General features: G+C 41.2%; 1 protein-coding gene and 1 long non-coding RNA gene across 5 annotated transcripts in view; one reads left to right on the top strand and one right to left on the bottom strand.

Moving 5' to 3' along the window:
• Positions 1 to 1,342: 1,342 nt before the first annotated feature.
• CREG2 (cellular repressor of E1A stimulated genes 2) overlaps positions 1,343 to 21,845 on the bottom strand; it is a 35,930-nt gene continuing 15,427 nt past the window's right edge. Inside the window, exons 3-4 of the mRNA XM_038550984.1 lie at positions 8,693 to 8,806; positions 1,343 to 6,349 (exon numbers count right to left, since the gene is read on the bottom strand). Coding sequence (XP_038406912.1) covers positions 6,202 to 6,349; positions 8,693 to 8,806 — 262 coding nt within the window. The 3' untranslated portion in view covers positions 1,343 to 6,201. The remainder of the gene's footprint in view (positions 6,350 to 8,692; positions 8,807 to 21,845) is intronic.
• LOC119873655 lies at positions 5,674 to 20,397 on the top strand. Of its 4 annotated transcripts, none has more exons than XR_005365762.1 (5): positions 5,674 to 5,770; positions 5,891 to 6,441; positions 16,713 to 16,925; positions 18,806 to 18,921; positions 19,347 to 20,397. It is a non-coding gene; the product is annotated as an uncharacterized LOC119873655 (long non-coding RNA). The 4 variants fall into 4 exon arrangements; XR_005365761.1 differs by lacking the exons at positions 18,806 to 18,921; positions 19,347 to 20,397 and adding an exon at positions 18,645 to 18,799 and having other exon boundaries at positions 5,891 to 5,987; positions 6,206 to 6,441; XR_005365763.1 differs by lacking the exon at positions 18,806 to 18,921 and having other exon boundaries at positions 19,347 to 20,394.

Genomic DNA, 21,845 nt, shown 5'->3' with positions numbered 1-21,845 from the left:
GGAGCACTGAGCTGAAGGCTTCAGAGTTCTCTGGGACGGCAGTGAAGTTGTGGGGTCCCAGGGCTGAAGACAGTGGAGAGGCCCTGACAGTCACTGAGGAGAATGGGGAGCTCCTGGTGGGAGGAGCATGCGGAGGGCCCAGCTGAGGATGTGGACCTAGGAGCTAAGGTGGGACCAATTCTGTGGCTGTGGCCTTCCTCTCTGAATGCTTGGCTGCAGGGATGAGCAATCAGTTTATCCAGGGCAGGAGGCTGCCAGGTGGTTCCAACAGAAAATGCTGGAGATATTGGCCAAAGTGTTGGAGCGAAATTTATAGACATTAACCAGATTACCTGGCTTGAAAACCTGATCGTTTACTAATTGTTTACAAAACAGAAGCTTCCTGAAAGCAGGGCCTTGCTCTGCATGTAGTCCTATCCTGTCAGGGGTCACTTCTTGAGCAAGTGAACTCAGACAGTGGGCATGAAGAACCCCAGTGCTCTGGCAGCAGGACAGAGGCAGAGGGAGAGTAAGAGACTGAAGGAGGTGTCTGATGGCCCAGTTTCAGAGACGGGTCACTTCTGGAGATGATCTGCTCAGGACACCAGGGCCTGAGGTCAAGTGCAGGTAGGTGACCAATACATCTGGGTTTGTTTGGACCTTCTTGACTCTACCATGGAAAGCCCTGTGTCCTCGAGAGCCTTCAGTCCTGGGTAAATTGGCCAACTGGTTACTACATGCTGGACAAGAACTCTCTGAGAAGCCAGAATATTGGTCAGTGGTCTGTGGAAGCTGCAGGATTCCTCACTCCTGTGAGCCTGTGTCAGTTTTTGCCACACTCAGTGTGGGACTCCTTGGGCATGTTTTCCCAGCAGTGAAAGGGAGCTTTTTCATAGCACTGAACTCTAGGAATAACAAGTATGCTAAAAATGGCAAGTACTTCCAAGAGTGGAAACACCAAGGTGTGGCTACATCAGCATTTCCAAATCTGCAAATTAAGTGCATCGTGCTCAGAGCCTTAAAAAAATCCTATCAACACAGCTGCCCTGCTAATTTTTTCTCTTTCTAGTGGAAATTAAACTGCTGATTTATTATAATAGCATCTATTTTCTTATAACTCTAATAATGTCAATTTGCAATATTACATGAAATGCCTATATATAAATATCATAATTTTATTTAATTGAGCACAAGAATCATATCAAAAATGAAATAGTCTTTGGTTAAATAGACATAGCTAGTGTTGAAAATAGATTTCACACTCCACATGCATTACATAGCCTAGACAAACCATAGCTTCATTATAATTCAAATTTTCTAATAACTGACTTGCTGTTACAGCAATCAAATGTGCATCGGTAAATTATTCTAGAGAAGCTTTATTTTCAGGACCATATTTGATGGATAAATCATTAAAAATGAAATACAGACTTTCTGGAAAAATTGCAGAAATACATTTCAACTAAAAAATAACTCTCATAATGAGTCAATATACACAAGGTACATTGAAACAAGTAACATCAGAATTATCCTATGTCAACATCATGGATATGTACAGTCACTATAAATAAAACCATAGGGGTCAGGATATAGCTGTTCACAGAAACAAAAGAAGACTTCTTTCCCAGAATATTTAGGAATATTCCAGGAATGTTACTAGGAGTATAGTTCTTTCCTATAATCAGGGGAGAATCAGTATTTACAGACTCGGATTCCTACAGTACCTACAGCTTACTCAACATGCTTATGTCAGAAATTTGAAGACAGCCTCCCTTTTCTATGTGTCCCACATAAAATCTTATTTGAATCTGTTGAATTCTTATTAATTTGGATTCAATATTAAATTGAATACATTTAGAAAACAAATCTTCTCTTTCACAAGTGCGTACATTAATGGTTAACTAAAGAAAACTAATGTCTGTTCTGCTAGATTTTGGCACATAGTTGAGTTCTTCATTTCATTAAGGACCAATGAGATAGCATAAATGCCTTAGTAAGTCCGTTAAGCCTTATATTTTGTTTGTATTAAACTTTTTACTCTGAGATAATTGCAAATTCTAAGATAACTGCAGAAATTGTAGATTCACATAGAGTTGTAGAAAATAATACAAAGAGATATTGTTTGCCTTTTATCCAGTTTCCCCCAAGGGTACTATCTTGCAAAACTATTCCATACCACAACCAGGATTTTGACATTGATACAGTCAAGACACAGAATGTTTCCATTGTAAGGATCCCTGCGATTACTCACCTCTCTCCTCCAAACTCCTCCTTAGCAACCTCTCATCTGTTCTCCATTTCTAGAACTTTGCATTTCAAAATGTTGTATAAAAAAATGTTGTATAAATGAATTGTACAGTATGTCACCCTGTGGGATTGACTTTTCACTCAGCATAATTCTCTGGCGATTCATCCAAGTTGTTGCTTGTATGAGAGATTATTTTTATTGCTGAGTAGTATTCCAGGGCATGGATGTATCACATGTTTAACCAGCCACCCATTAAAGGACATCTGGTTGTTTACAGTTTTTGAATATTATGAATAAAGCTGCTATGAACATTCATGGACATTTTTTGTGTGTGAACATAAGTTTTCATCTCTCTGGGATAAATGCCCAACAGTGCAATTGCTAAGTGGTATGGCAGCTGCATGTTTAGATTTATAGGAAACTGCCAAATGGTTTTGCAGAGTGGCTGTTCCATTTTACGTTCCCACCAGCTACGTATGACTGATCCAGTTTTTTTGTATCCTTGCTAATACTTGGTGTTGTTACTATATGTTAGGAATTTTGATAGGTGCATAGTGGTATCTCATTGTGGTTTTAATTTGCAATTCCCTAATGATCAATGATGTTGAGTATCTTTTCATGGTCTTATTTGCCATGTGTATATCCTCTTCAGTGAAATGTTTGTATATGTTCTCTATTTTTGAATTGGATTTTTTAAAAAAATTATTGAGTTTTGTGAGTTCTCTATATATTTCTAGGTATTAGTCATTTGTCAGATATACACTTGCAAATATTTTCTCTCAGTCTGTAGCCTGTCTTTTCATTCTCCTAACATGGTCTTTTTCAGAGCAGAAGTTTGAAACTTTGATGAAGTCATTTATCAAACTTTCCTTTATGGATTGTGCTTTTAGGTATCAAATCAAAGGACTCTTTCCTTAGCCCTAGGCCCTGCAATTTTCTATTTTTTTAAAGTTTTACAGTTTAAGATTTTATGTTTAGAAGTATGATCCATTTTGAGTTAATTTTTACATAAGGTATAGGGTTTAGGCTGAGGTTTCTATTTGCCTGTGGATATCCCATTGCTTTAACATATTTGCTGAAAAGACTATCCTCCCTCCATTGAATTACTTTTGCATCTTTATATAAAACCCAGCCGAATATATTTATGTGGGTCTATTTCTAGATTTTCTACTCTGTTCTGTTGATCTATGTATCTGTGCCTCCAGCAATAAAAGCCATACTGTCTTGATTACTGTAGTTACATATAAATTTTTATATTGAATAGAGTGATTTCTCCTACTTATTTTTCTTTTACAAGACTGTTTTAGCTATTCCAAGGCCTATGTCTTAGAATTCCTGGAATAAACTTGAATATGTCTACAAACTTTGCTGGGACTTTGACAGAAATTGCATTAAACCGATAGCTAAATCTGGAGAGAACCGACATCCTTGCTATTTTGTGTCTTCCAATCCATGAACATGGTATATCTCTTCATTTATTTAGGTCTTTGATTTCTTTCATTAACATCTTTTAATTTTTAACATATAGATCTTGTACATGTTTTGATAAATTTATACCTATTTATTTTCTTTGGAGTTATAACAAATGGCATTGTGCTTTTAATTTTGGTCTCCACTTTGTTCATTGTTAGTGTTTAGAAAAGTGATTAAATTTTGTGTGCTGATCTTGTATCCTGAAACCTTGTTGAATCCACTAGTTCTGGGAGTTTTGTTTTTTTGTTTTTTTTAGTAGATTCTTTGGAATTTCTATGTAGACAATCCTGTCATTTGTAAACAGAGATATTTCTTTCCAATCATATGCATTTAATTTTTTTTCTTGTTTATTGCCATGTGTGGAACTTCCACGACAGCCTTTAACATTTTCATCAATGTAAATTTCCAGAGATTTGCAGAAACATACTGTCCTGAATGGGGCCCATCATTCTCAAACAGATGTATCTTCAACACTCTTTATCATCCAACCTATTTAGACTTCATTCCCTATAATTTGGATAAATAACTGGTAACATTCAGCAGTGGTTTTTTAATGGCACCCACAACTGCAAAGCCTCTTGAAGCTAGCAGAGAGGCCGTTAATGAGCTAAGTGGAACCTCATTATAAAAGCAAACTTAGCATAGGAACATTATTCGTAAGACAGAACTAGGAGGTAGTGATGCTCAAAGATTTAAGGTATGAGGTTGACTTATGGAGTATGTGGTTTATCCTTCCAGTTTTCCCCTCTTACCTCTAAATTGAAGGTAGCCATAATTTTTAACTTGGAAATACAAAATACCATCAAAGTTACCTTATTCTTATATATTAGAAATTGCTATTGTTAGGAACCCTTTCAATAATTGGCTTTTGACAAAGAATTCCATGCATCTTTCTATGCTTTTAGTAATAGGCACTTAAAATATATTTTGACATCTCAAACTCTATTCATATCTTAATTTTTTAAATAAAAGTATAACCGTCAATAACATTTTACTTATTTAAAAAGTGTTTATTTCCTATAGTGTTGTGTTTTTATGTTATACAACATACCTAACCCACCAAAGAGGGTTCATAGCCATTATAAAAAGACAGAAAACTGGGTACTACTAGATCTTTATAGAGGTCAATGTAAGAGGTCTTGGATATATACACATAGGCCCTCTATAGGCCTTAGATGTGTGCTCAGGTACAATGCAGTTTCTTGCAAAACCAGGAGCTCCTGCATATAATTTGTAGAAAATTTTAATCTGTAGTAACAATAAAACTTCAGAGACTTTTGTTTTTGTTTTTGTTATTTTGGTAGTTAACCGTGGCAAATCAGCCACAGACAGGTTAATCCTCACTTTACCGATTTTGCTGATTCAATGACCACCCCTGCATTTCAATAACACTCTTGTCTTGTTCTTAAGATTGGAAATCATCTAAGTTCCACTTCACCAGAAGCAGTGGCTTCTGGAGTCAGACCATGGGACGCTGACGTAGCCTGTCTGAGCCTCAGTTTTCTCGTCTGTAAGTGGCAATAATGATATGACTCTCACTGGTTGTAAGGCTTACATGAGATGATCCTGCCAAGGGCCTGGTCCAAGGCTGGGCAGGGAGTGTGCCTTCAATTACTGACTTCCTGGATTCCTCCTCTTGTATATTGTCCTTGCTTCCTTCTCTACTTCCCCCATGCCCTTCTCCTCTCTACACACCACAGAATGAGATGCTTCTTATTTTGGATGCCACTCCTCATGCCTAAGGGAAGGGAACCATCTGTCAGAAGCATTAGCAGTTGGGATCTGGGGAGTTTGGTGCTGAAGCTGTCCTGCCTCAAGAATGAATTACCAAGGCCTGCTCACCCAGAATGGGGCTGCACGCAGGACTCTGTGTTCTCATGCAGTTTGTCATGTTACAGTGGGACAAAGGCTTCCTAAGTGCCTAATACATTCTAGCAAATGTGACTTCATAATGCATCTGCAGTCCAGTAAGTAGCATGATGAGTGCTCCATAGACAAGCAGCCCTGCGTGCTCACCCCAAACACAAGACTGTAGCCATGTGAGGCATATCTAGTTCCTTTGTGGTTGCGGTGAGCTTCAAATCCAGACTGCTTTGGGCACAGCAAGCAATGAAAATATGCTCACAATACAATGCAATCACATTGCACATAATTTTTTTTTTTTTTTTTTTTTTTTTTTTTTGTCCTAAGGAATGGAACAGCAACTGTCTCAACAGGTCACTTTGACAACCAACGATGATTCCCGAGTCAGCGAGACTGGGTTGAGTACAATACAGAGGCTAAATATGTGAGTGCCTGTGGGAACTGGGGGTTTGCAAACGAGCACTCTAATCTCCAGCCTGGCACAGGGTTCCCTGGTCACCCTCCCTCACTCTGCCATGATGATGACAGGGCGGCTATGAAGCCTGCAACCAGACAAAAAGCAGATCAGTCGCCGTCTGGCAGCGTGACTTCAAAGGTTTTCATTTCCTGCAAACCCCAAGGACTTTCTTCTTACTCCATCAGGCCTTTCTTGGGACTGCTCTGAAGTATTCGTCCCTCGAAATGTCGGATACTCCTCCATACCATTTCTGAAGCCAGATATGTTCTATCCTCATCTTCATAAAGAACCACTCATACTGACGAGGCCACTTCCTCATAACGGGGTGTCTGCAGAAATAAAGGAGAGGTCACAAGAGAGCCATTCTTATCAGCGGGTGCACCCTCCCCGGGCAGCGATCCAGACTACTAGCATCGGCCAGGTAAGGCAGGCCTCCAGAACCCAAGCCTCGTTTGGGTGGAGCCAGGGGCAGAAGCCAGGAAGCCAGGGATGGGGGCTGGGACACCCCCAGGAAGGCAGGAAACTGCACCTCCACCGAGGAGCAAACCAGTCTTGTCCCAGGCTCCTTGGTTCCAATCCCAGGCTGACTGCTGATGAGCTATGATGCTTCATGGGCCGTTTGGCCTCTCAAACCCTGCTCTCCTTACCCATCATGTGGGATGATGGTCAGTGCTCAGATCATGGGGTTGTGCGGAGAGCAAACAACTCTGCACACATGAAGCACCTGCACAGACCAAGTGCTCGGTGAATGCTGGTTACTGTTACCAGGAAACACAAAGACAGGCTTGATGCATCAAAAGAATTGTGAGCCCATGAAACGAATCTGTTCACGGGAAGATCTCCATTCCTGCCAGAGGCTTAGAACTGTTGAACCAAGTAGAGAGTTAGCCAGAATGGACAGGGAACGTTGCACTCCACCTTCACTGACTTGCTTTCTCCCTCATGCGTAACCCTACACACACGCATGATTCGTAAGGGCAGGGGCTTGGCTCACTTCTTTAAAATTTCATAAAAGTAAAAAATTATATTCATATCAAATAATGTCAGAAACAAAATTCAAAGACCAAAGGCAGGCTGGGAAGGATGTCTGTAACAATGTAGATGCAGTAACAGGCTCATGGCCTCTTATAAGAGATAATTTGTTTTGAAATAACTGTAAACGCACAGAGAAGTTGAAAGTACATTACAATGAACTGGGTTTTTCCCCCTAAACCACTTGAAATTAAATTGCTGATGTGATGGGCCAACACTCCAAATGTTTGAGCAGCCAAGATAATAAAAGGATTGTCATTATTTTAAGCCAACACCTTTTGTACTTGGAACTGGAACACACTTTGGCACTGGCAGGTGTGGGGCAGGTGTAGCAAATCCTAATCCAGGGGGCACCGGCCTTGCATGCAGGCAGCTAGGGGCAGGTGGCAGGAACTTGAGGAGACTCACAGTGGGGGCTTAAAAGAAGCTAAAGATGAAATTCGTCGAAGTGGGAGATAAAGGGACCCATGTAACATAGTGGTGAAAATTTGGCAACACCATGCCTGCGTGATGCAGACGGCAGGAAATGAATTTAACGAACCCAATGGTCTCCCTGAGATTCTGGCCTCTTCTCACTGCCTATCATAACACAAAAGAAGAGTGTTTAGAAGTAAAGAGGACAGCTGGGCTTGAAAGTATATCACGCATGCGGGCACACACACCCTCTCTGTTCTTTTCTCAGTCTATGTTCAGAAAACCCTGCGTTCGTGTTATGTATCTGATCACGATACGATTCAGGAGTTCATTCCGATTTTCTCTGTGGATGTGAAACTCTTTTCCACTGCATTGAGAAGCCAGGGTTCCCCTCTCCTACTACTTATTTGATGCTTCTCCTGTATGCTTCACCTCCTGAAGTGCCACCCACACCGCTTCTCCACTGCTTTCATATTACTCTAACTTAGACAAAGTATTAATCTGCCTGTTTTCATCACCTGCAACTCTGGGAGGGTACCTGCCACTCCCGGGCCCGGCTCTGACCAAGGCCACCCCCCTGACCCATGGAGACAGACTCCACACCCGAGCGACCACCCCTCCTTGCACACACCCTCCTCACGTTTTCACAAGCCCTTGACCTCTCACCACCTCTAACCTCCTGCTCACTGGGAACCCCTACAGCAGTGATTCTTAAACTTCAGCATTCATGCTAATTTCCTGGAATGTGCTTTTAAAATTTAGATTGAATCTTCTCTCCAGAGAATCTGACTCAGTCAGTGGGTGGGTTGGGTGGGTGGGGGCAGAAAGCCTGTGGCTGCCAGCATCTTCATGAGTCAGACAGAGGCATCACAGGACCACACTGGAGAGGCTCTTTCACCTCTGCACTGTGCTTTGCTTAGCGTGGCCCTTTGACAATGTTTGTTGGGTTGACTTCTCTACAAAGCCCAGTTATTTCCATTTCAAGGCAAGGTGTTGTGGATGGTTGCAAGGGCGCAAGGAAGACAGCCTCAATCAGGATGCTGTGTGGCCTCTGCTGCCACCTGGAGCAGCCAAGACAGCCAGCGTGAGGTTGGCAGTGCTGCCACCTGAGGGCCACTCAGACCATTACTCTCATTTGCTTCAAAGGCAACAAATGGCACAGTCCTCACCTCTGCTTTTTATTGAGGTTTATTTTGGGGCAAATCAACTTGAAAGCATATACAAACCTTGAAAACATGGCCTGCTTGGCAAATTCTACTTCTTCTGGAGGCACTGCAATCATCTGGCCGGTGAGTGTCAACCGGGCACATCGGGGGTCTTCGGGGTCAATGATATTTTTTCTGCATTCAGAGAACGTTTTTCACATATTAAAATGATAGAACATTGACCTGAAATACCGAGGATTTTATTAAAAATTAAAAATAGCAGCCACACAGCTGGTTGTATCATTCAGGTTTTTACACTGTCCATAATCACTTTAAAAATACTTTGGCACAGGCCACATGGGAGGTGTGCGTGGGTAAGTTACACATCGGCCTGCACCCCCAGGGCAGCAGAGAACCCCCAAAGGACCTTAGTCAAGGGAGCACGTGCCAGCCTGACCTCTGCAAGACCACAGTCGGGAGCCGCTGTCCTGAATCATGTTGCTGCTCTGCACAACTCTAGGGGGTGCCACTCACTTAAAGACTGTATGAAAGGTGCTCCTGAAGTAGTGCGGTGCACCTGCCTGGATCCAGGGTGACTGAGACAAGGGTCTTCAGACGTCACTATCAGAACGTGGAGGCTCCTCCCTCAGCGTAAGGGACATTGGAAATAATGAGAACGTTATTGTGACTGTATCTGTGACTGCTTGCTAGAAGTGCTTCCACGGTGGCAGACTTCTTCTAAGACCTGCTTTCACTGAGTCACCTGGCAGTAAGGGTGTATTCTGTATTCGGGACACCACTCTACTTCTGTAATATAACATACGGTATGATATGATGTAATATAATTCTCCTAGTTAAAAATTCTCATTAGGATTGCCTGATAAAATATTGCATGGCACATAGTTACGTGGGAAACATATTTGTTGTTTATCTCATTTAATTTTTTATAGCTTTACTGATATATATAATATATATATATATTTACATAAAATTCACCCTTTTGAAGTGCACAGTTGAGAGTTTTTAGGATATTCAGAGTAGTGCAACCAAAACCATAATCTAATTTTAGAACATTTTCATCACCCCCCACAAAAACCCCTGTGCCTGTTGGGGAGACATTCCTCATTCCTGACCCTTCACTCCATCCACCCCATCCCGAGCGACCTCTGATCTACTGTCCACCTCTATAGATGTGCCTGTTGGGTCGATCCGGATGGAGTCATACCACATATGGTCTTTGGCGACTATCTTCTCTCACTTAGCATAGTGACTTCAAAGTTTATCCATGTTGTAGCCTGAATCAGAACTTCTTTTTTTTTTTTTTTTTTTTTTACTGCTGAATGTTATTTGATTGTATGGAGAGACCACCTTGTGCTTATCCATTCATCAGCTGATGGACATGTGGGTTGTTCCCACTTTCTGGTCCTTACAAATAATGCTGCCCTTGGCCCTTACAAATGATGTTTTTGTGTGGACATGTTTTTCAGTGGTGGAACTGTTAGAAAGGGAATCGCCAGATCCTATGGCAATTCTACGTTTAACTTTTGGAAGAATAGCTGAATTGTTTTCCAAAGCAGCTGTACTATATTACATCCCCACCAGCAGTGTGTGAGGCCAGTTCCTCCACGTCTTTGACAACACTGTTTTAGTCTTTTTCATTCTAGCCAGCTTAGTGAGTGTGAAGTTGTACCTCACTGTGGGTTTTATTTGCATTTCCCTGATGGCTAATGATATTGCCCACCTTTTCATGTGCTCATTGGCCATGTATCTATCTTTGGAGAAATGTTGCTCAAATCCTTCCCCATTTTAATTTCGACTTGATGTATGTAAAAATAACTTAAAATTTTTTCATCAAGTCCAAATTACCTATTTTGCTTTTGTTTCCATTTATGTTTTTTTTTAAATCTCCCACCAAACTAGGGCAAAGGCTATTTATCAAAATCCTACACATATGTTATATTTCATGGAACATGACAAGCGTGTCCATATTACTAGATATTGTGGCTTCTATAGTAAGACAAGAAATAGAAATATGTATAAAGATTGGGAAATAGGGATCTCTGGGTGGCGCAGTGGTTTAGCGCCTGCCTTTGGCCCAGGGCGCGATCCTGGAGACCCAGGATCGAATCCCACGTCGGGCTCCCGGTGCATGGAGCCTGCTTCTCCCTCTGCCTGTGTCTCTGCCTCTCTTTCTCTCTCTCTGTGACTAACATAAATAAATAAAAAATTAAAAAAAAAAAAAAAGATTGGGAAATAATAAACAAACTTGTAGTTATTTGCAAATAACATGACTGTATACAAAGGAAAATGCAAGAAAATCCACACTAGGAACATCAGTATTGAGAAGAAAGCTCAGCAAGATTGTTGAGTTTAGGAATAAGATTATGAAACAATTGCATTGCTACTTATAAGCAAAAAATTATTTTTAAATACTAAAAAGTATACAAGATGGTTAAAAAATACCTATAAAATACCTAGAAATAAATGTAACAAATATTGTGTAATACCTTGGTGGAAAAAAACTGTGACTTTATTGAAATACATAAATGGCCTAAGCAAAGGAAGAGTTATCCCATACATATGAATGGGGAAGCCCAATTTAATGGAGCTGTCAATTTTCCCAGAATTAATCTTTTTCTAAAAAGATTTCATTTATTTATTTGAGTGAGAGAGAAAGAGAACAAAAAAGGGAGGAAAGGGAGAAGCAGGCTCCCCACTGAGGAGGGAGGCCCATGTGGGGCTGGATCCCAGGACCCTGAGGTCATGACCTGAGCCGAAGGCAGATGCTTAACTGACTGAGCCACCCAGGTGCCCCTCAAAAGTAATCTTTATAGATGACATAATTTCAATCAAATTCTGGTGTTTTTTAAAGATTTTATGTCTAAGTAATCTCTACACCCAACATGGAGCTCAAACTCACAGCCCCAAGATCAAGAGTCACATGTTCTGCTGACTGCGCCAACCAGGCGCCCCAAATTCTGGTATTTTTAAAGTAGAACTAAGCAAGCTGAATCTAAGCTTCACATGGAATAACAAAAGTCTGAGAATAGTCAAAACCATGATAAAGAAGAGCAATATGGTGGGAGGGCTTCCTCTACCAGATAGCAAACCCTGATGTAGAAGAACCATATTAATAAGGCAATGGGTATTGGTGTAAGGATAAAGCAAGGGAACAGACTGGAAGACCCAGAAATAGATCCATGCTTACACAATCCTTGACATACACCAAAGACTGAATTAGAAATTAGCAGGCAAGGTTCTAATTATTCAATAAATGGTGCTGAAAAAAATGGCTATCTGTATGGGAAAAGAAATCTAAAAATAAATCCCTATATCACACCCCGTACAAGTAAATTCTACACTGAATTAATGAAATTAATGATTTAAATGTATAAAGTAAAGCCCTAATACTTTTAGGACAAAATCTTTATGACTTCAGGGTTGAAAAGAATTTCTTAAGCAACACACAAAATGCACAAACCACAAAGGTAGATGAACATGACTTATTAAAATGTCAATTCTTCTTTAATAAAATATTTCATAAGTCAGCTATGGGTGAAGTCTGTTAATTTCCATCATGATTTCTTATTCTCTCAGTGAGCGTGGTGGGCAGAATTCTGGGATGGCCTTCGTCATCTCCACCCCCTACTGCTCCACCCTCTATAATCCTTCTCCCTGAACGTGGGAGCCGGCTCTCGCTTTTAACCAACAGAATATGGCAAAGGTGACAGGATGTTAATCCCATGCTTATAAGATGTCACAGGCAGTGAAAAAGACTTAGGGACTGTGGAAGAGACAGACTGTCTTACCCTTCCTGCTGGTCTGGAAGAGGTCAGGTGCTGTGAGGTGACCTGTCCTGGCAGTGGAGGGAACAGTGGTGGCCTCTGGGAGCTGAGGCCCCAGTCCTACATCCACAAGGAAGTGAACTGTTCCACCAGGAACAACACTCATGGGAGCTAGAAAGAGGACCAGAGCTCCAGAAAAGGAAGGATGCAACCCCACTGACATCTTGCTTGCAGCTTCAGGAGACTCTGAGCAGAGGACTCAGTTAAGCCATGCCCAGAACCCTGACCCACAGAAACTGTGAGATAACCAATGTGTGCTATTCCAAGCCTCCATGTTTGTGTTAGTTTGTTACATAGCACAGAGAGTGAATACAGTGGGTCTGTTCAAATTGTAATTTTCAGCTGATAATTCTTTTTCCAGTCCCATTGTTTGTTACTGATTTCCAACTTAACTACACTTTGGTCAGAAAGTTATCCATATGGTATCTTTTGTTTGGTATTTGTTGAAATCAGCCTTGAAGCCTTGTGGTCAACTGCTTTGTGCCTAAATAGAATGGGCTTTCTCTAACTGTTCAGTGAAGGTTCTACAAATGACCATTACGGCAAGCTTCTTAAATGTCTTCAAATCTCTTATATCTTTGCTATTTTTGTTGTTGTTGTTTGCTTGCTCTATCAATTACTAAAAGGTGTGTGAAATATTTTAAGGGCCTAATGTCTGGATCTCCATCCTTACACACACGCATGCACTCACTCACTTCTCTTCCTCCTAAAGTAGTTAGATCATAATTTTTATTTTTATTCATATAAATATTGTGTTTACAGTGAACACAGCATCTACATAAGCCACTATGAATAAAGTTTTTATTCAACCTTTTGTTTTCATTTGGAATTACCAATAACTTCCCCTTTTTCTTTCTTTCCTTTTTAATTTTATGTTAGCATTCTAGAAAGTTACCATTTATTCATTCCCAAACTTCCTTTTAGCACAATCAAATATCAGATATATTCTATTGTACTCAAAAGAACTGAAAACATGGGACGCCTGGTTGGCTCAGTGGTTGAGCATCTACCTTCGGCTCCGGGCGTGATCCCAGGATCCATGATCCGGTCCCACATAGGGCTCCCTGTGGGCAGCCTGCTTCTCCCTCTGCCTATGTCTCTACCTCTCTCTCTGTGTCTCTCATGAATAAATAAATCTTAAAAAAAAAAAGAACTGAAAACATAAGTTCATACAAAAACTTGTACATAGATGTTGATAGCAGCATTATTTATAATAGCCCAAAAGTAGAAATAAACCAAATGGCATCAAATAGACAGAATGTGGGATAAGTCATTCATTAAAGCTGAATATTATTCAGCTTTAAAAAGGAATGAAGTACTAGGGTGCCTGACTGGCTTAGTTGGTAGGGCATGCAACTCTTGATCTTGGGGTTGTAAGTTCAATCCTCACATTGAGTGCAGACATTACTTAAAAAAAATCTTTATAAAATTGGTGCCCTCTCTCACTTCTAAAAAAAAGAATGAAGTACTGATAGTATGGGTAAACTCTGAAGATACTTCAAGGTGTGTATGTGTAATATAGATACATAACTCATATATATATATGTGTATATATGTGCAGAATATGCAAATTCATAGAGACAGAAAGGAGATTAGTGGCTGTAAGGGCTGGAAGAAGAGGAAATGGGAAGAGAAAGCGAATACGCATGGGGTTTATTTTGAGGGAAATGAAGATATTCTGAAACTAGGCAGTGGTGATAGATGCACAACCTTGTGAATTTACTAAAAGTCAGTGAACATCACACTTTAAAAGGTGAATTAAAAAAAATAAATAAAAGGTGAATTTTATGGTACATGAATTCTATCTCAATTAAGAAAAAAGCCGTATTCCACGGAGTTCATTTTTTTCTTCTTGGAAATCAGCTGCTGGCTCCCACCTGTACAGTACAGGTACTTTCATGCTTGTTGCATGACCATAATCAGGAGAACTCGCTTTATCAATGAGAAATTTCCCTGGTCCTGTGTAGGATCATTTCTTTCCTTTTTCTTTCTTCTCATTCTGGTATAATGATTCTGCCCAAAATATGTACGTTTTCTGAGAAGAACTACATTGGAAGTAAAATTGAGGTTTTGTTTATTTGAGAATGTGATTAGTTTATTCTGATTTCTTTTATTTTTTTAAGTAAACTCTACACCTCATGTGGGGTTCAAACCTACCACCCCAAGATCAAGAGTAGCATGCTCCACTGACTGAGCCAGCCATGTGCCCCTAGTTTACTCTCATTCTTGATTGATAGTTTGGCCGAGTAGTAAATGGTATATTTAATGCTATACTAAATGCTGAAGTAAATCCATCATTCTGGGTACCTGGTGAATAGTTTTAAATCTGGAGACTCGTGTCTTTTGGTTCTGAAGAATTTTTCTTCAATTATATCTGATAATTTTTTCTTCTATTTTCTCAACTCATCTTTCCTGGAATTCTTTTATTTTAACTGCTGGACCTTTTGGATTAGTCCTTTAATTTTCTTATTGTTCTTCTCATATGTTTCATCTATTTCCTTTTATTCCACTTTTTGGAAGATTACCTCAAATCTACCTTCTATATTTCAGTTGAGTTTTTTTATTTCTGTTATCATATTTTTAATCTTTAAGAGCTTTTTTTTTGGTCCTTAAAGCTCATTCTTCTGCTATATATTATCTTCTGTCCTGAAAAAATGTTTCCCTCTTTTTGTATTGTTTTAATTTTCCCTAGTTCTTTTTATCTGTTCATTTTGCATGGTAGAGATTTTCCTCAAATGTTTTCCTTGACTGTTTATATTTAAAATGTGGTACCTCACAGCCAACTGAAAATTCTGACTGCATAGGTATGGCTTTCTGACTAGTGGACTTTACTCTAAGGTGATCAGCTTTGATGGTTTTGCTGAGGGATTCCCGAACTATTTAGTATCTCTGTGTTTGTGTGTGTGTGTATGTGTTTCTCTTGGGCTGTTCAGTAACCCTGGGGAAATCCTCAAAGGATTCTCAGACAAAGCTTTGTTAAAGATGAGCTCAGTCCATAATTCACAGGAATAAGCAAGAGTCAGTAGAAACATAAACAGTAGAATAGATACCCAAGATACACTTAACTGATTTATAAGATAAGGATATCTAGGGCAGCCTGGGTGGCTCAGCGTTTTAGCACCACCTTCGGGCTGGGGCCTGATCCTGGAGACCCGGGATCGAGTCCCGTATCAGGCTCCCTGCATGGAGCCTGCTTCTCCCTCTGCCTGTGTCTCTGCCTCTCTCTCTCTCTCTGTGTCTCTCATGAATAAATAAATTTTTAAAAAAATCTTTAAAAAATAAGATAGGGATATCTAAAATTAATAAGATCTCCCAATCTTTAATTGAAAGTGTAGCTCTTTGGAGGTCTGATTTTATATAGGGACCTTATTTCTAACTCTTCACCTGACCAGCCCAAGCTATTGTTTCTTATTTCTTGTTGCATTAAAACCTAAGCCTTTATTTTTCCCAGACTAGTATACCCCACTAGAAAAGTTCTGGTTCTGGGGTTTTTTTCATCTTCATTTTTAACCCCTGGGGATTTCTTTTTGTTTCTTATGAGTATGCATTTAAAAGACTGTTTTTTAGATTGATGAAGTCTGCAGTTGTATTTTATTTTATTTATTTTTTAAAAGATTTTATTTATTTATTCATGAGAGACACACACACACACACAGAGGCAGAGACACAGACAGAGGGAGAAGCAGGCTCCATGCAGGAAACCTGACATGGGACTTGATTCCTGGACTCCAGGATCAGGCCCTGGGCCAAAGGCAGGTGCTAAAACGCTGAGCCACCCAGGGATCCCCTGCAGTTGTATTTTAAAACTTTAAACAGGGCAGCCTGTGTGGCTCAGCAGTTTAGCGCTGCTTTCAAGCCTAGGGTGTGATCCTGGAGACCCGGGATGGAGTCCCGTGTCGGGCTCTCTGCATGGAGCCTGTTTCTCCCTGTGTTTGTGTGTCTCTCAGGAATACATAAACAAAATCTTTGAAAAAAAAAAAACTTTAAACAATACAAATTTTTCTTTTTTAAGATAAAAACATAATTTTCATGTAGAAGATTTGGAGACTATAAAAACATACGCTAGAAAATAAAAATGTGTGTTTTAAAATAAACTTGGAATTTTCATCACTTGGAGTTGCCTCATATAGAGCTTATTTTTTCCACTTCAAAGTTAAATCGTGAACATTTTATTTTGAGAAGTACATGCTGTGAGGCCTATGTACTTGCAGAATTCTCAAACATTTTTCTACCATTCCTGTCTACTGAGTATCCAGAAGGGGCTGGGACGCTGCAGCTCTGATGTTGAATGATTTCACCCTGTATTGCGGGGCTGTGCAGAGAAGCTGAGTCATGGGAAGTGCACGGTGTCTGCTCTCGGTGCGACCACGGACCTTGTGAGCTGAAGCCCCCAAGGACAGAGCCTCACTTTCTTCTTTGGTAAAGTGAGGACATTAATTTCTTGCCTGCCTTCTTCACAGAGTTCAAAGGTATGTAAGAGCATGATGAGCATCATAAGGAAGTGTTCTCATCGAAACGTGAAACTACAGTAAGTTAACGTGAGTGGGTTCAAGACAGGGAAGCTCTTCTTTGGGGTAGACCGGATCATTTCCCTTCTCCATCAGTCTATAACTCCAAGAGATTATTCTGGTGCTGCATTTCATTATCTAAGGCTAAATGAGAAAATCTTTATGATGGATTGTTCTCCAACATCAAAGGAGAGAAGGCAGCGGGAGAGAGCTTGCATTTCCCTTTTGCTTGAGGCCAGTTACAGTTAGGAAAAAGGGAGGTAGAGTACTCTTCCCTCGTCTGTCTTGTACAGTCAGTATCACTGAGCATTCTGATAGACAGTAAATGCAGAAGGACGTGAAAGGCATATAGTGAGGTGGTTAAGAGCATAGACTCCGGGCGCACCTGGCTGGCTCAGTCGGTGTTGTATGTGACTTCCTCTCTCTCTATCTCAGGGTTGTGGGTTCGAGTCCCACGTTGTGTGTAGAGATTCCTTTAAATAAAATCTTTAAAAAAAAAGAGGATGGGCTCCTAATCAGCCCCTTAGACTTGAATCCTGTGATTCAACCCCTTTATGCTTCAGTTTCCTCACCTGTAAGAAACAGACACAGAGTTCCTGCCTTCTAGCAGCATTGTGAGGTACCAGTGTGGGAAGATGGAGACTTCCTGGTGCTGTGATGAGATGGACTCCCCAGGATAACACTCCTGACTCTCTCCAATACTAAGACTTCAGTTAATCATTGAGTCTGAACGAAGATGCTGGACATCTTCTTGCAGGAAGAATCTATTCTGTTCTCCCCGGTTTCTTGCCATAAATTGGAAAGACCTGCCACAGCTCAGAGAGGTCCTAGGGTGGAAGTGCTGTAGACTGTGTGAATCTGTCAAATTTGGGAGTCTCCCACATTCTCCATGTTGGCTTGACCAATGTTAAAAGTGAGATTTTGCTGTTCCCTCTGCTTTACTCTTTTAGTTCTCAATTGGTTTAGACCAGGCAAACGATGGCCTCTCACTTGTTTGTGTCTGGTGTGACAGATAAGAATGGATTTTACATTTTTAGAGGACGGAGAAAAATCAAAAGAAGAATAATATTTTATGACACATGAAATATATATGAAATTTGGATTTCAGTCTACTTGAAAAAAGTTGTATTGGAGTATAGTCTCACTCATTTGTCTGTGGCTGCTTTCATGCTACAACAGCAGAGTTGAGTAGTTGTGACAGAAACCATATGGCCCCACATCTAAAAAATTTGTCATCCTCCCCCTACAGAAAACATTTTCCAACCCCTGGTTTAGATCATGGGACTGTTCATCAGGTCCCCTGGGATTCCTACATGAGGATGAAATGCATAAATTCATATAACATAATTAGAATAGTGCCTGGCCTGTAGTAAGCCCTCATAGAGTCATGCTGTTACCATTCTGCTCAGTTGTCTTGGGAGCTGAAAGGGTGGAGTGGCTGGAAAGTTCTGGAATCTTATAGCCTTGATTGGTGGTGGTATTGATCATGAAATATCAAGAAGACTGCTATGGAGTGAGCTGTTTGCCTCTCAAATTCAAATGGTGAACCATCACCTCCCAGTGGGGCTGTATGTGAAAACAGGGTTTTTAGAGAAGTAATTGAGGGTAATTAATCAGTTAAGGTTAATGAGGTCATAAGGGCAGTGTCCTCATCTGATGGCACTGTCCATCTGATGGCAGGGAGGGACATGCAGAGGACAAAGCCCAAGGGAGGACCAAGCAAGAAGGGGGCCATCTTCAAACCCAGGAGAGAGGCCTCAAGAGAAGCCAACCCTGCTGATACCTTCATCTTGGGCTTCCAGCATCCCGGCCTGTGAAAAAATAAATTTCTGTTGTTTCAGCCTCCCAGTCTGTGGTATTTTGCTAATACAAAGTTGGTGGGGACTGTACGGGGACTCTGAAATGGTGAGCACCAAAAGCCTCCTCCTCTGGCTCTCAGGCCACATTTGTTGCAGAGGTAGGATATTATGGGATGGAAGGTATTAAATTAGTATGACAGTAGATAACACATAATATTGGTGGGAGTTAACTTACAAAATCTTGGAGGTATTTTTTTAAAGCTGAAAATGGAGACCGATTATGTGTGTGGCAGATCCTGTGCCTGTATTGGGAACCTCGGGGTCTAAGGAGTCCACAGAGATGTGGGAAAGACATACTCTAGCTGACTCCCAGAAGTTTGTGTATTTTTACCATCTGAATATTATGACATCCCCTGGCATCATGGTTAAAGCTGTCCCCACTTTAAGAACCTTGGCAGTTTCCAGCTGGGCTGTGCATTTCAATTCAAATCTACCCACCTAGTTACCAATCCATTTGCTTCACTTTGTAATTTGATCACTGCTTGAGAAAATGATATTTCTTTTTTTTTCCTTTTTGAAACAGGTATCACTATTTGACTTTTACATATCTCCTTTACATAATACTATGTATCTTTTAAGGCATCTGACTTGTTTAATCCTCACCATATCCACGGGACGTAGGTAAGGAGCTAACTCAGCAGACCACAGTTGCTCAGGCCCTGCACATTCCAAAGAAAGACCTGTTTCAGGAGGACTGGCCCTCAGCTGGTTCCTGGAAGATAACTTCTGAGGCCATGACATATCCTCCTTCATGAGAGTGTTTCTGTGAGGCCCTGGGCCACACAGGATCAACTTGACCTCTATGGGGCCCAGAGACTGAGTAGCTAAGATGAGTCATTTGGACACCGTAGTGCCCATGTGACTGAACTACAATGAAAACACTGGATATTGAGGCTCAGGTGAGCTTCTCTAGTTGGCAACACTTTATACATGCTGTCATGCTTCATTGCTGGGAGAATTCAGTGTGTCTCCATGTAATTCCGCGGGAAGCGACTCTTGGAAGCTTGGGCCTCCTTACTCTTGGACTTCACCTGTGCAGCTTTTCTTCTGATGACCTTGACTGTATCCTTTCACTGCAGTAAAGCAAGAGCTCCTGAGTCTCACAAGTCATTTCAGCAAATCATCAAGCTGTTGGGGGGGGGGGGGGTCGTTTGGGAGTTCCTGACACAGCTGGCCAAGCAGACTCCCATAGATCTATTTCTCCCAGATGGCATGTGTCATAAAATGGAAGCCTTGAGGCATGATTCATTAAAACTCATTCTCACCCATTAAATTTCATTAAAACCTTGAGAAAGGTATATTTGTTAAGCAAAGCATATGTTTTGCTTATATTTAAGGAACTTGTTTTCACCTGCCTGGAAGCTTTTCTGTACCACACATCCTGTTGAGTTGTAACACGGGAAAGAGTGGACATGCCCACACTTTCAGGTCAATTGCTTCATGTGAGAACACTGTGTACCATTTGAAAGTGTTATAGTCTGCTCTGTTTATGACACCACAAAAAATGCAGTTGCTGAATTGTGAATTCTTGTGGGGTTATGATGAAAGAATGGTGGGAAGCATCCACATAATAACTATGAATCTACATTGAACTTGGTGAAAAACCCAACAGGAGAAAAGAAGCAAGAACAGTAAACAGGAACTAAATTTACATACACCAGACAAGACTGTCAATCAGTTGCACCTAATTATTTGTTCACTATTAAGGCTAATTTCTTCACAACATTGCTCTTTGATGAAAGCAACAAAGTAGTAGTCAAAGTAAGTCATTACAGGGTTTATATAGGGGGCATCATTTTTATATAGGGAGTGTTTTGCTTATCCACTGGTGGTGATTATATAGAAAAGAAAGGAGATTATGTATTTAAATAGATAAATAGAAAACTTTCCATTTATGCAGCGGACAACCCAGCGAGACTCTGTAGAAGTTCCTTCCCACCTGTGGCAGGCAGGATAATTGCCACCCCACCCCCCAACAAAGATGTTTGCATCCTAATCTCTGGAACACGTGACTGTGTTACTTTACATGGCAAAGGGAAATTATCCAATGCCAGCTGGTTTTCCCATTTCTCCTCTCTGCCTTCCCTTCTGCTTCATTTTAAAGATGGCCCCACTTGTGATCCAGATGTGGCGCCAGCAATTTCAAGGCTGTTTGGCCAACCAGCTGGCATTGGATACGGAGACTATCCTGGATTATCCGGCTGGGCCCAGGGCAGCCACAGGAGTCATTAAAAGTCACAGGGGGAGACAAAGGAGAGTGTGAGAGAGATACGGTGTGAGAAAGACGACCTGCCATCGCTGGCTTTGAATGTGGCAAGGGCCACAAGCCAAGGAATACAGGCAGTTTCCAGAAGCAGGAAAAGGCAAGAAAATGGGTTTTTCCCCTAGAGCCTCCAGGAAGGCACGCAGTCCTGTCTACACCTTGATTGCACCTATGAAGACCTGTTTGGGACTCCTGACCTCTGTCACTGTAACAATATATTTGTGTCATTTGAAGCCAGTAGGTTGTGCTGCTTTGGTACAACAGTAAGAGGGAACTAACTAGCATCTGAAAGAGGTGGGAACCGGGCCACCCCGGTGGCGCAGCGGTTTGGCGCCACCTGCGGCCGAGGGTGTGATCCTGGAGACCCAGGATCAAGTCCCACGTGGGGCTCCCTGCATGGAGCCTGCTTCTCCCTCTCCCTGTGTCTCTGCCTCCCTCTCTCTCTCTCTCTGTCTCTCATGAATAAATAAATAAAATCTCTAAAAAAAATAATAAATTAAAAAAAAGAAAGAGGTGGGAACCTTTAGTTCCCTGCCCACCCCCCGCCACCCCACTACAACATACTTGAGGTTCCTCGCAGCTGCTGCTCTTGAGATGGTCGGTAAATGCACCAGCTACCAGCAAGGAGGATGCCCTGTACCCTGGGGACCCTTCCAGTTTATGAGAGCCTCCTTTGGTGAACAGGGGCTGGAGACAGACTCTCCCTCTTCCTGACACTGTTTAGGCATCTGCTTGTCCCTGACACAGCTCCAGGGAACC

Source organism: Canis lupus, chromosome 10 (genome assembly GCF_011100685.1).
Source record: "Canis lupus familiaris isolate Mischka breed German Shepherd chromosome 10, alternate assembly UU_Cfam_GSD_1.0, whole genome shotgun sequence".
NCBI lineage: Eukaryota > Metazoa > Chordata > Mammalia > Carnivora > Canidae > Canis > Canis lupus.
This window is presented reverse-complemented; position numbering and strand designations above follow the sequence as displayed.